This window comes from Oncorhynchus nerka, unplaced genomic scaffold (assembly GCF_034236695.1).
Source record: "Oncorhynchus nerka isolate Pitt River unplaced genomic scaffold, Oner_Uvic_2.0 unplaced_scaffold_1825, whole genome shotgun sequence".
Taxonomy (NCBI): domain Eukaryota; kingdom Metazoa; phylum Chordata; class Actinopteri; order Salmoniformes; family Salmonidae; genus Oncorhynchus; species Oncorhynchus nerka.
The window spans coordinates 20,719-33,245 of NW_027039497.1; the positions used below are offsets into that span (position 1 = coordinate 20,719).

Below are 12,527 nucleotides of genomic sequence, written 5' to 3' on the forward strand. Positions count from 1 at the left end.
CCCTAGTTTGGCCTCAGACAGAAGGTCTAGGGCGCGCTGGGTGTTTGGACACCAGAGTTTAGACACACTGTGTTTGGGAAAAAGTTTTTTTTCTTCTATATATTTCCCATTTGAGTCCATAAGTAGTACAATCTGTGTCTTGTGTTTGTCCTCAGTGGGTGTGGGGGGGGTTGTCAGAAGGGCTATCAGGCAGGCTGACAGGGGTGCTCAGAGGGGTGAGAGCCGCTGGGCTTGGGGTTCTTCATTTGTCTGTTCTGCTGTGATGTCGACTCTATGGTCAGGGTCTGGTGTGGACTGTTCTGCTGTGGTGTCGAGACTGAGCTGAGGTGCTGAGGTGAGCTGTTCTGCTGGCTTCTCTGTGGGGGTGGCCACCTCTAGTGGGTTGTTCTCTGTCGCACGCCGTCCCCCTCAACCTCTCCTCCATCCCCCTCAACCTCTCCTCCACCAGCAGTCTGACACTCTCCTCTAGTGCTCTGTTCTGCTCCTCTTTCTCCTGTTGTATTTGTCTCACTACTGTCCAAAGTGCAGATATGTCTCTGTCCACCTCCAGCTCTCCGGGTCTGGTTAAGGGGCTGTTGTTGTGCTGGACTGTTGTCTGGGTCTGTGCTGACTGAAGTGTAATCACCTGCTGTTCCAGCTCCACCTGCCTTATCTCCAGCTGGGTGAATTTGTCCTTCATTTCAATGAGGGAGTGGTAATCTGTGCTGGGAGGTTGACTCTCTGCTGGGGGTTGCTCGTCTGTGGGGTTACATAATGAAGAGGTCTGGTCTGACCCGCTCGGTGTGGGGGTATCTTTATCAAGGGAGAGCTTCTCCTGCTGGGCTAATTCTTTGATTAGGTGAAAGTCCAGCTGAAACTGTTTGTGATTACCCTGTGCCATTACTGTTCCGGACTTATAGATATTTATATTACTTGACTCAGAGTCCTCGTTATCAAGTATTCTGAGTTTCCACCCCTCGTTAATCCCCGCTCTCGTAACAAGAGGGTAGTGTGCTAATATAGCACTGTGCCATGCCAGGGGATGGTTTGTGTGGAAGATAAGGTTGCTGATGTTCCCATTTTTGTAATAGTCAGCAAAAAATGTCTCTTGATTTTCCATAAGGAGCTTCATTTTGTAATCTTTTCTTGCCTTATTATTCTTTACATGCACAGGGTACTGTATTTTAATTACCTCTGAACAGCAGGAGGGAGCTTCTAAGGCCTCTCCATTTGGTTGGGTAGACTGTGTGACTCTCCTGCCATTGTTGGGCTAATGGGCTTTGACACCTCTCACTTGACACGTCGGTGCTAGTTGAAGCTGTATCAAGCTTGGCAGAATTATGTTAGAATTCAGTCCTTATAAAGTAATGTTGTGTATTTCTTCTATCTCTCTATAGTGCTGTTTCTTGTATTATGGTCTCTTGTTTCTTTAGAGGTTTCACTTTGTTGTCCTTTTTCTTTTCCTTTTTCTTCTGTCCTTATTTTGTCTTCCTTTCTTCTGTTAACCTCTTCAGTCGACCCTCTACTTTTTTTAACATTCTGTTAAAAATCGCGCAACATTTCAGCGCCCTGCTACTCATGCCAGGAATATAGTATATGCATTTGCTTAGTCTGTGTGGATAGAAAACACTCAGGCGTTTAAAAGACTGGTTAAATCACTGCTGTGGCTTTACCAGAACGGCATTTACATCGAAAAGCACAGGAAAAACTGATCACTGAAAATGGGGAAAATATATCCATGCGCTACTTGAACCCATTGATAAACGTGAACCACAATTAATTGCCTGAGGTTGCAGTACCTACAGCTTCCACAGGGTGTCTAGAGTCTTGTCATTTCCCTTCGAGTTTTTTCTTGGTCAAACACATACAGGACACCGTATCTAATCCGGTCTAGGACCGGATATTTTCGTTGAGTTTCTAGCCGGACATTTTTCCAGACGGACAGCTAATGATCTTTACATCGCCTCCTGATGAATTTTATCGCTTATTAACGTTTACTAATACCTAAAGTTGCATTACAAACGTATTTCGAAGTGTTTTGTGAAAGTTTATCGTCGACTTTTTGAATTTAAAAAAATGACGTTACGTTTTGAAACAAACTTTTTCGTTTATCACACAGTCTACATATAACGATATCTAGGCTTTATATGGACCGATTTAATGAAATAAAGACCCAAATAGTGTTTATGGGACATCTAGGAGTGCCAACAAAGAAGATGGTGAAAGGTAATGAATGTTTTCTATTTTATTGTGCGGTTTGTGTAACGCCGAAATGCTAATTATTTTGTTTACGTCCCCTGTGGGTCTTTTGGGGTGTTGCATGCTATCAGATAATAGCTTCTCATGCTTTCGCCGAAAAGCATTTTAAAAATCTGACTTGTTGCCTGGATTCACAACGAGTGTAGCTTTAATTCGATACCCTGCATGTGTATTTTAATGAACTTTTGAGTTTTAACTAATACTATTAGCATTTAGCGTAGTGCATTTGCATTTCCAGAGCTCTAGTTGGGACGCAAGCGTCCCGAGTAGAAGCAACAGGTTAACTAGATATTAACTAGATATTTTTTGTTATTCTTTGTAAGCTAGCTAGCTTCTTCCAGGAGAGACCCTAGCAACTGCTTAGCAACAAGTAAACAATTCAGCTAGCAATTCAGCTAGCTAAGATAACTGTACAATTTTATGAAAAATAGTTACTTTTTTAAAAGCCTGTCTTTTTGGTTTGTACCTTGTTTTGTCTTCTATTGAGTCTTGCAGTTTTCTCTTGATTTTTTCGATGTACTTCACTCTAAAAAAACATTTAAATCTCTCTCTCTCTGTCCGCCTCTCTCTCTCTCTCTGTCCCTCTCTCTCTCTCTCTGTCCGCCCCTCTCTCTCTGTCCGCCCCTCTCTCTCTCTCTCTGTCCGTCCCTCTCTCTCTCTGTCCGTCCCTCTCTCTGTCCGTCCCTCTCTCTGTCCGTCCCTCTCTCTCTGTCCCTCTCTCTCTGTCTGTCCGCCCCTCTCTCTGTCTGTCCTCCCCTCTCTCTCTCTCTGTCCGCCCCTCTCTCTCTCTCTGTCCGCCCCTCTCTCTCTCTCTCTGTCCGCCCCCTCTCTCTCTCTGTCCGTCCCTCTCTCTGTCCGTCCCTCTCTCTGTCCGTCTCTCTCTGTCCGTCCCTCTCTCTGTCCGTCCCTCTCTCTCTCTGTCCCTCTCTCTCTCTCTCTGTCCGTCCCTCTCTCTCTGTCAACCCCTCTCTCTCTCTGTCTGTCCGCCCCTCTCTCTGTCTGTCCGCCCCCTCTCTCTGTCTGTCCGCCCCTCTCTCTCTCTCTCTGTCCGCCCCCTCTCTCTCTCTCTCTGTCCGTCCCTCCCTCTCTCTGTCCGTCCCTCTCTCTCTGTACGCCCCTCTCTCTCTCTGTCCGCCCCTCTCTCTCTCTGTCCGCCCCTCTCTCTCTCTCTGTCCGCCCCTCTCTCTCTCTCTGTCCGCCCCTCTCTCTCTCTCTGTCCGTCCCTCTCTCTCTCTGTCCGCCCCTCTCTCTGTCCGTCCGTCCCTTTCTCTGTCTGTCCGCCCCTCTCTCTCTCTGTCCGCCCCTCTCTCTCTCTCTGTCCGCCCCTCTCTCTCTCTGTCCGTCCGCCCCTCTCTCTCTGTCCGTCCGCCCCTCTCTCTCTCTGTCCGCCCCTCTCTCTCTGTCCGTCCGCCCCTCTCTCTCTCTGGTTGCCCCTCTCTCTCTGTCCGTCCGTCGGTCTCTCTCTGTCCGTCCGTCCGTCCCTCTCTCTCTCTCTGTCCGTCCCTCTCTCTCTCTGTCCGTCCCTCTCTCTCTCTCTCTGTCCGTCCAACTCTCTCTCTGTCCGTCCCTCTCTCTCTCTGTCCGTCCGCCCCTCTCTCTCTGTCCGTCCGTCCCTCTCTCTCTCTCTGTCCGTCCCTCTCTCTCTCTCTGTCCGTCCCTCTCTCTCTCTGTCCGCCCCTCTCTCTGTCCGTCCGTCCCTTTCTCTGTCTGTCCGCCCCCTCTCTCTCTCTGTCCGCCCCTCTCTCTCTCTCTCTGTCCGCCCCTCTCTCTCTCTGTCCGTCCGCCCCTCTCTCTCTGTCCGTCCGTCCCTCTCTCTCTCTGTCCGCCCCCTCTCTCTGTCCGTCCGTCCCTTTCTCTGTCTGTAACCCCTCTCTCTCTCTGTCCGCCCCTCTCTCTCTCTCTGTCCGCCCCTCTCTCTCTCTGTCCGTCCGCCCCCCTCTCTCTCTGTCCGTCCGCCCCTCTCTCTCTCTGTCCGCCCCTCTCTCTCTGTCCGTCCGCCCCTCTCTCTCTCTGGTTGCCCCTCTCTCTCTGTCCGTCCGTCCCTCTCTCTCTGTCCGTCCGTCCGTCCCTCTCTCTCTATCTGTCCGTCCCTCTCTCTCTCTGTCCGTCCCTCTCTCTCTCTGTCCGTCCGTCCAACTCTCTCTCTGTCCGTCCCTCTCTCTCTCTGTCCGTCCGCCCCTCTCTCTCTGTCCGTCCGTCCCTCTCTCTCTCTCTGTCCGTCCCTCTCTCTCTCTCTCTCCGTCCGTCCCTCTCTCTCTCTCTGTCCGTCCGTCCATCCCTCTCTCTCTGTCCGTCCGTCCCTCTCTCTCTCTCTGTAACCTCTCTCTCTCTGTCCGTCCCTCTCTCTCTCTCTGTAACCCCTCTCTCTCTGTCCGTCCGTCCCTCTCTCTGTCCGTCCGTCCCTCTCTCTGTCCGTCCGTCCCTCTCTCTGTCCGTCCCTCTCTCTCTGTCCGTCCCTCTCTCTCTGTCCGTCCGTCCCTCTCTCTGTCCGTCCCTCTCTGTCCGTCCCTCTCTCTCTGTCCGTCCGTCCCTCTCTCTCTGTAACCTCTCTCTCTCTGTCCGTCCCTCTCTCTCTCTCTGTAACCCCTCTCTCTCTGTCCGTCCCTCTCTCTCTCTCTGTAACCCCTCTCTCTCTGTCCGTCCCTCTCTCTCTGTCCGTCCCTCTCTCTCTGTCCGTCCCTCTCTCTCTGTCCGTCCGTCCCTCTCTCTCTGTCCGTCCGTCCCTCCTTCTGTCCGTCCCTCTCTGTCCGTCCCTCTCTCTCTGTCCGTCCGTCCCTCTCTCTCTGTCCGTCCGTCCCTCTCTCTCTCTCTGTCCGTCCCTCTCTCTCTCTCTGTCCGTCCCTCTCTCTCTCTCTGTCCGTCCCTCTCTCTCTCTGTCCGTCCCTCTCTCTCTCTCTCTGTCCGTCCCTCTCTCTCTCTCTCTGTCCGTCCCTCTCTCTCTCTCTCTGTCCGCCCCTCTCTCTCTCTGTCCGTCCGCCTCTCTCTCTGTCCGTCCCTCTCTCTCTCTCTGTCCGTCCCTCTCTCTCTCTGTCCGTCCCTCTCTCTCTCTGTCCGTCCCTCTCTCTCTCTCTGTCCGTCCCTCTCTCTCTCTCGGTCCGTCCGTCCCTCTCTCTCTCTCGGTCCGTCCCTCTCTCTCTCTCTCTCTCTGTCCGTCCGTCCCTCTCTCTGTCCGTCCGTCCCCTCTCTCTGTCCGTCCGTCCCCTCTCTCTCTGTCCGTCCGTCCCCTCTCTCTCTCTCTGTCCGTCCCCTCTCTCTCTCTCTGTCCGTCCCTCTCTCTCTCTCTCTGTCCGTCCCTCTCTCTCTCTCTGTCCGTCCCTCTCTCTCTCTCTGTAACCCCTCTCTCTCTCTGTAACCTCTCTCTCTGTCCGTCCGTCCCTCTCTCTCTCTGTCCGTCCGTCTCTCTCTCTCTCTCTCTGTCCGTCCCTCTCTCTCTCTCTGTCCGTCCCTCTCTCTCTCTCTGTCCGCCCCTCTCTCTCTCTGTCCGCCCCTCTGTCCGTCCCTCGCTCTCTCTGTCCGCCCCTCTGTCCGTCCCTCGCTCTCTCTGTCCGTCGCTCGCTCTCTCTGTCCGCCCCTCTGTACGCCCCTCTGTCCGTCCCTCGCTCTCTCTGTCCGTCCCTCTCTCTCTGTCCGTCCGTCCCTCTCTCTCTCTCTGTCCGCCCCTCTCTCTCTCTCTGTCCGCCCCTCTCTCTCTCTCTGTCCGCCCCTCTCTCTCTCTCTGTCCGTCCCTCTCTCTCTGTCCGTCCCTCTCTCTCTGTCCGTCCCTCTCTCTCTGTCCGTCCGTCCCTCTCTCTCTCTCTGTCCGTCCCTCGCTCTCTCTGTCCGCCCCTCTCTCTCTCTCTGTCCGCCCCTCTCTCTCTCTCTGTCCGTCCCTCTCTCTCTGTCCGTCCCTCTCTCTCTGTCCGTCCCTCTCTCTCTGTCCGTCCGTCCCTCTCTCTCTCTCTGTCCGTCCCTCGCTCTCTCTGTCCGTCCCTCTCTCTCTCTCTCTGTCAGTCTCTCTCTCCAGAGGTATCAGTCTCTCTCTCTCTCTCCAGAGATCAGTCTCTCTCTCTCTCTCTCTCTCCAGAGTTATCAGTCTCTCTCTCTCTCTCTCTCCAGAGTTATCAGTCTCTCTCTCTCTCTCTCTCTCCAGAGTTATCAGTCTCTCTCTCTCTCTCCCTCTCCAGAGGTATCAGTCTCTCTCTCTCTCTCTCTCCAGAGTTATCAGTCTCTCTCTCTGTCCGTCCCTCTCTCTCTCTGTCCGTCCGTCCAACTCTCTCTCTGTCCGTCCCTCTCTCTCTCTGTCCGTCCGCCCCTCTCTCTCTCTCTCTCTGTCCGTCCGTCCCTCTCTCTCTCTCTGTCCGTCCGTCCCTCTCTCTCTCTGTCTGCCCCTCTCTCTCTGTCCGTCCGTCCCTCTCTCTCTCTCTGTCCGTCCGTCCATCCCTCTCTCTCTGTCCGTCCGTCCCTCTCTCTCTCTCTGTAACCTCTCTCTCTCTGTCCGTCCCTCTCTCTCTCTCTGTAACCCCTCTCTCTCTGTCCGTCCGTCCCTCTCTCTGTCCGTCCGTCCCTCTCTCTGTCCGTCCGTCCCTCTCTCTGTCCGTCCCTCTCTTTCTGTCCGTCCGTCCCTCTCTTTCTGTCCGTCCGTCCCTCTCTCTGTCCGTCCCTCTCTGTCCGTCCCTCTCTCTCTGTCCGTCCGTCCCTCTCTCTCTGTAACCCCTCTCTCTCTGTCCGTCCCTCTCTCTCTCTCTGTAACCCCTCTCTCTCTGTCCGTCCGTCTCTCTGTCCGTCCGTCCGTCCCTCTCTCTGTCCGTCCGTCCCTCTCTCTGTCCGTCCGTCCCTCTCTCTGTCTGTCCCTCTCTCTCTGTCCGTCCGTCCCTCTCTCTCTGTCCGTCCGTCCCTCTCTCTGTCCGTCCGTCCCTCTCTCTGTCCGTCCCTCTCTGTCCGTCCCTCTCTCTCTGTCCGTCCGTCCGTCTCTCTCTGTCCGTCCGTCCCTCTCTCTCTGTCCGTCCGTCCCTCTCTCTCTCTCTGTCCGTCCCTCTCTCTCTCTCTGTCCGTCCCTCTCTCTCTCTCTGTCCGTCCCTCTCTCTCTCTCTGTCCGTCCCTCTCTCTCTCTCTGTCCGTCCCTCTCTCTCTCTCTCTCTCTGTCCGTCCCTCTCTCTCTCTCTGTCCGTCCCTCTCTCTCTCTGTCCGTCCCTCTCTCTCTCTCTCTCTGTCCGCCCCTCTCTCTCTCTGTCCGTCCGCCCCTCTCTCTCTGTCCGTCCGCCTCTCTCTCTCTGTCCGTCCCTCTCTCTCTCTCTGTCCGTCCCTCTCTCTCTGTCCGTCCCTCTCTCTCTCTCTGTCCGTCCCTCTCTCTCTCTCTGTCCGTCCCTCTCTCTCTCTCTGTCCGTCCGTCCCTCTCTCTCTCTCTGTCCGTCCGTCCCTCTCTCTCTCTCTGTCCGTCCGTCCCTCTCTCTCTCTCTGTCCGTCCGTCCCTCTCTCTGTCCGTCCGTCCCTCTCTCTGTCCGTCCGTCCCCTCTCTCTCTGTCCGTCCGTCCCCTCTCTCTCTCTCTGTCCGTCCCCTCTCTCTCTCTCTGTCCGTCCCTCTCTCTCTCTCTCGGTCCGTCCCTCTCTCTCTCTCTGTCCGTCCCTCTCTCTCTCTGTAACCCCTCTCTCTCTCTGTAACCTCTCTCTCTGTCCGTCCCTCTCTCTCTCTGTCCGTCCGTCCCTCTCTCTCTCTCTGTCCGTCCGTCTCTCTCTCTCTCTGTCCGTCCCTCTCTCTCTCTCTGTCCGTCCCTCTCTCTCTCTCTGTAACCCCTCTCTCTCTGTCCGTCCGTCCCTCTCTCTGTCCGTCCGTCCCTCTCTCCGTCCGTCCCTCTCTCTGTCCGTCCCTCTCTCTCTGTCCGTCCCTCTCTCTCTGTCCGTCCGTCCCTCTCTCTGTCCGTCCCTCTCTGTCCGTCCCTCTCTCTCTGTCCGTCCCTCTCTCTCTCTCTGTAACCCCTCTCTTTCTGTCCGTCCCTCTCTCTCTCTCTGTAACCCCTCTCTCTCTGTCCGTCCGTCCGTCCCTCTCTCTGTCCGTCCGTCCCTCTCTCTGTCCGTCCGTCCCTCTCTCTGTCCGTCCCTCTCTCTCTGTCCGTCCGTCCCTCTCTCTCTGTCCGTCCGTCCCTCTCTCTGTCCGTCCGTCCCTCTCTCTGTCCGTCCGTCCCTCTCTCTGTCCGTCCCTCTCTGTCCGTCCCTCTCTGTCCGTCCCTCTCTCTCTGTCCGTCCGTCCCTCTCTCTCTCTCTGTCCGTCCCTCTCTCTCTCTCTGTCCGTCCCTCTCTCTCTCTCTGTCCGTCCCTCTCTCTCTCTGTCCGTCCCTCTCTCTCTCTCTGTCCGTCCCTCTCTCTCTCTCTGTAACCTCTCTCTCTGTCCGTCCCTCTCTCTCTCTGTCCGTCCGTCCCTCTCTCTCTCTGTCCGTCCGTCCCTCTCTCTCTCTCTCTGTCCGTCCCTCTCTCTCTCTGTCCGTCCCTCTCTCTCTCTCTGTCCGTCCCTCTCTCTCTCTCTGTCCGCCCCTCTCTCTCTCTGTCCGCCCCTCGCTCTCTCTGTCCGCCCCTCTGTCCGTCCCTCGCTCTCTCTGTCCGCCCCTCTGTCCGCCCCTCTGTCCGCCCCTCTGTCCGTCCCTCGCTCTGTCCGTCCGACCCTCTCTCTCTCTCTGTCCGACCCTCTCTCTCTCTCTGTCCGTCCCTCTCTCTCTCTGTCCGCCCCTCTCTCTCTCTCTGTCCGTCCCTCTCTCTCTGTCCGTCCGTCCCTCTCTCTCTCTCTGTCCGTCCCTCGCTCTCTCTGTCCGTCCCTCTCTCTCTCTCTCTCTGTCAGTCTCTCTCTCCAGAGGTATCAGTCTCTCTCTCTCTCTCCAGAGATCAGTCTCTCTCTCTCTCTCTCCAGAGTTATCAGTCTCTCTCTCTCTCTCTCCAGAGTTATCAGTCTCTCTCTCTCTCCAGAGTTATCAGTCTCTCTCTCTCTCTCTCTCTCTCTCCCTCTCCAGAGGTATCAGTCTCTCTCTCTCTCTCTCTCTCTCTCCAGAGGTATCCGTCTCTCTCCAGTATCAGTGTATCTTCAGACTTACCCAGCATCGTTGTCCGTCCTCTTCAGTTCTTTGGAGATGTGAGTAAGACTGTGTCTGAACTGAGAGAGAAACTAGAAGACTTCATTAAAGGAGAATGGACCAAGATCTCCACTACAGGTGTGTTGAAAACAATAAGAACATCAACTTTAGACCATTGAAAGTTCCCTACTAGTCAAATACATGTGGAATATGGTCTGATGATAACATTCCCTCTCTCTGTCAATGTGTTTGTGTGTCTGTAGTGAATATAGTGGATGTTGTACTGCCTCCAGAGCCCAAGACCAGAGAACAGTTGTTACAATGTGAGTCTCTTTATTGTGAAGTAACTAACAGTCTCTTTTTACTGACACTCCTAACAATACCTCTAGAAATATATAGCAATAGTAGATCTAATCAAAGACTGGGTATCTATCTGACTCCTCATATTTCTCTGATTTGATCTCTGCTGTGCTCTAATCAAAGACAGGGTAGATACAGTATCTGACTTAACTTATTGTTCTGACTCCCCTCTTTGGTCTCTGCTCTTCTCCCAGATTCCTGTCAGCTCACACTGGACCCAAACACAGCACACATACGCCTCTCTCTGTCTAAAGGGAACAGAAAGGTGACCAATACAGGCCAAGTCCAACCATATCCTGACCATCCAGACAGATTCACCGACAACAGGCAGGTTCTGTGTAGAGAGGGTCTGTCTGGACGCTGTTACTGGGAGGTGGAGAGGACTGGTTATGTTGTTACAGCAGTCTCATATAAACACATCAACAGAACAGAGGATGATGGTGGAGAGGATCATGGTGGATTTGGACTCAATAACAAGTCCTGGAGTTTATATTACTATAGTGGTGGTTATTGTTTCAGACACAATAATGTTGTGACTAAAGTATCAGGCCCTCAGTCCTCCAGAGTAGGAGTGTACCTGGATCACAAGGCAGGTACTCTGTCCTTCTACAGTGTCTCTGACACAATGACACTCCTCCACAGAGTCCAGACCACATTCACTCAGCCCCTCTATCCTGGGTTTGGGATGGGATATTTTTTTGGTCTCACTGATACTGCTGAGCTGGTTAAACTGTAAACTGATTTGTTATTAATTAAAATGCAATGCAATGTTTTAATCTTGTACATTTCCATGAATCATGATGTCTGGTGTTGATGTATATTGGTTGTCATTCAGAACCATTGATATGTTTTCTCAGTTGGTTCTCTGTCTCTATGTAATTCTCCTCAGTATCATTGATCAGCTTGTTGGCTCGGTCCTAATTGATGTGTTCTCTGTCACCTGGAGCTGCATGGAAAATGGTCCAGGAACTAAAGGACAATTCAGGACTAGTCAGCCCACTACAAGCTGGTATCACTTACTTTCTACTAAACTATATGGTCTGGTTTCCCAGACACAGATTCATCCTAGTCCTGGACTAAACAGTATGTTCAATGTAGATGTTGTCACGCCTTGGTCATTGTATTTTGTGTATTTCGTTATATAGTTGGTCAGGCCAGGGTGTGACATGGGTTTATGTGTTGGGTTCGTATTGGGGTTGTATTAGCATTGGGATTTTGCATGATATTAGGGGTGTGTCTAGTTAGGCTTGGCTGCCTGAGGCGGTTCTCAATTAAGAGTCAGGTGCTTCTCGTTGTCTCGGATTGGGAACCGTATTTAGGTAGCCTGAGTTCACTTTGTATTGGTGGGTGATTGTCCCTGTCTCTGTGTAGTGTTCACCAGATAGGCTGTAATAAGAATTTACGTTCCGTTTGTTGTTTTGTATCTCACAGTTATTTCATGTATCGCTATTTCCTTTATTAAAGATCATGAGTAACGCTGCATTTCGGTCCGACTCTCTTTCTACAAACGAAGAACGCCGTTACAGATGTCCAGGAAACCGGCCCTAAATGTGTCATCTTTCATCCTCCCATACTGCTCAGTCCAGCAACATTAAACCTGTCCAGCAGGTGGTGCTGTTGACCAAACAATAAAACCAGCAGATATCTTGACTTGCCACTCAGTATATCAGGAATGTTCAGAATAGTACTTTAATATCATTGGAGATTGATGGTCTTTTTAATCCACTATCCAGAGTCAGGAACAGATGAAGTTAGGTCTGCTACTGTTCAGTGATTAAATATGATTTATGGTGATGGGAAATAATAAAAACACTCAACATCATCTAGTAATAGTTTTCCTTTGTTATTTATTCCAAGGTGTGTCTTTAACTTGTAAATGTATTGTGTATTGTGTCCATACTGATCTTTACTATGGTTCTACATACAGTATCTGTATTGATAGTCCATACTGATCTTTACTATGGTTCTACATACAGTATCTGTATTGATAGTCCATACTGATCTTTACTATGGTTCTACATACAGTATCTGTATTGATAGTCCATACTGATCTTTACTATGGTTCAACATACAGTACCTGTATTGATAGTCCATACTGGTCTTTACTATGGTTCAACATACAGTATCTGTATTGATAGTCCATACTGATCTTTACTATGGTTCTACATACAGTATTTTTTTATTGTAGTATTTATTTTACCTTAAACATACATACAGCCTGCAAATATAGAAAAAAAATATAAAATATATATATATATAAAATATATAAAAAATAAAAACAAGCCTGATGCCAGTAATGTACATCGTACCAGCTCCTTCCTGGCCTCCAGAGAACAACAAGCCTGATGCCAGTAATGTACATCGTACCAGCTCCTTCCTGGCCTCCAGAGAACAACAAGCCTGATGCCAGTAATGTACATCGTACCAGCTCCTTCCTGGCCTCCAGAGAACAACAAGCCTGATGCCAGTAATGTACATCGTACCAGCTCCTTCCTGGCCTCCAGAGAACAACAAGCCTGATGCCAGTAATGTACATCGTACCAGCTCCTTCCTGGCCTCCAGAGAACAACAAGCCTGATGCCAGTAATGTACATCATACCAGCTCCTTCCTGGCCTCCAGAGAACAACAAGCCTGATGCCAGTAATGTACATCGTACCAGCTCCTTCCTGGCCTCCAGAGAACAACAAGCCTGATGCCAGTAATGTACATCGTACCAGCTCCTTCCTGGCCTCCAGAGAACAACAAGCCTGATGCCAGTAATGTACATCATACCAGCTCCTTCCTGGCCTCCAGAGAACAACAAGCCTGATGCCAGTAATGTACATCGTACCAGCTCCTTCCTGGCCTCCAGAGAACAACAAGCCTGATGCCAGTAATGTACATCGTACCAGCTC

At 51.7% G+C, this 12,527-nt stretch overlaps 1 protein-coding gene across 1 annotated transcript; it reads left to right on the forward strand.

Moving 5' to 3' along the window:
* The first annotated feature begins 1,011 nt into the window (after positions 1 to 1,011).
* On the forward strand, positions 1,012 to 11,282 carry LOC135567765 (tripartite motif-containing protein 14-like). The gene is made up of 4 exons (XM_065014988.1): positions 1,012 to 1,024; positions 8,595 to 9,410; positions 9,536 to 9,595; positions 9,827 to 11,282. The coding sequence occupies exons 1-4, from the start codon at positions 1,012 to 1,014 to the stop codon at positions 10,366 to 10,368; spliced, it is 1,431 nt and encodes a 476-aa protein (XP_064871060.1). The 3' UTR covers positions 10,369 to 11,282.
* Positions 11,283 to 12,527: the final 1,245 nt, after the last annotated feature.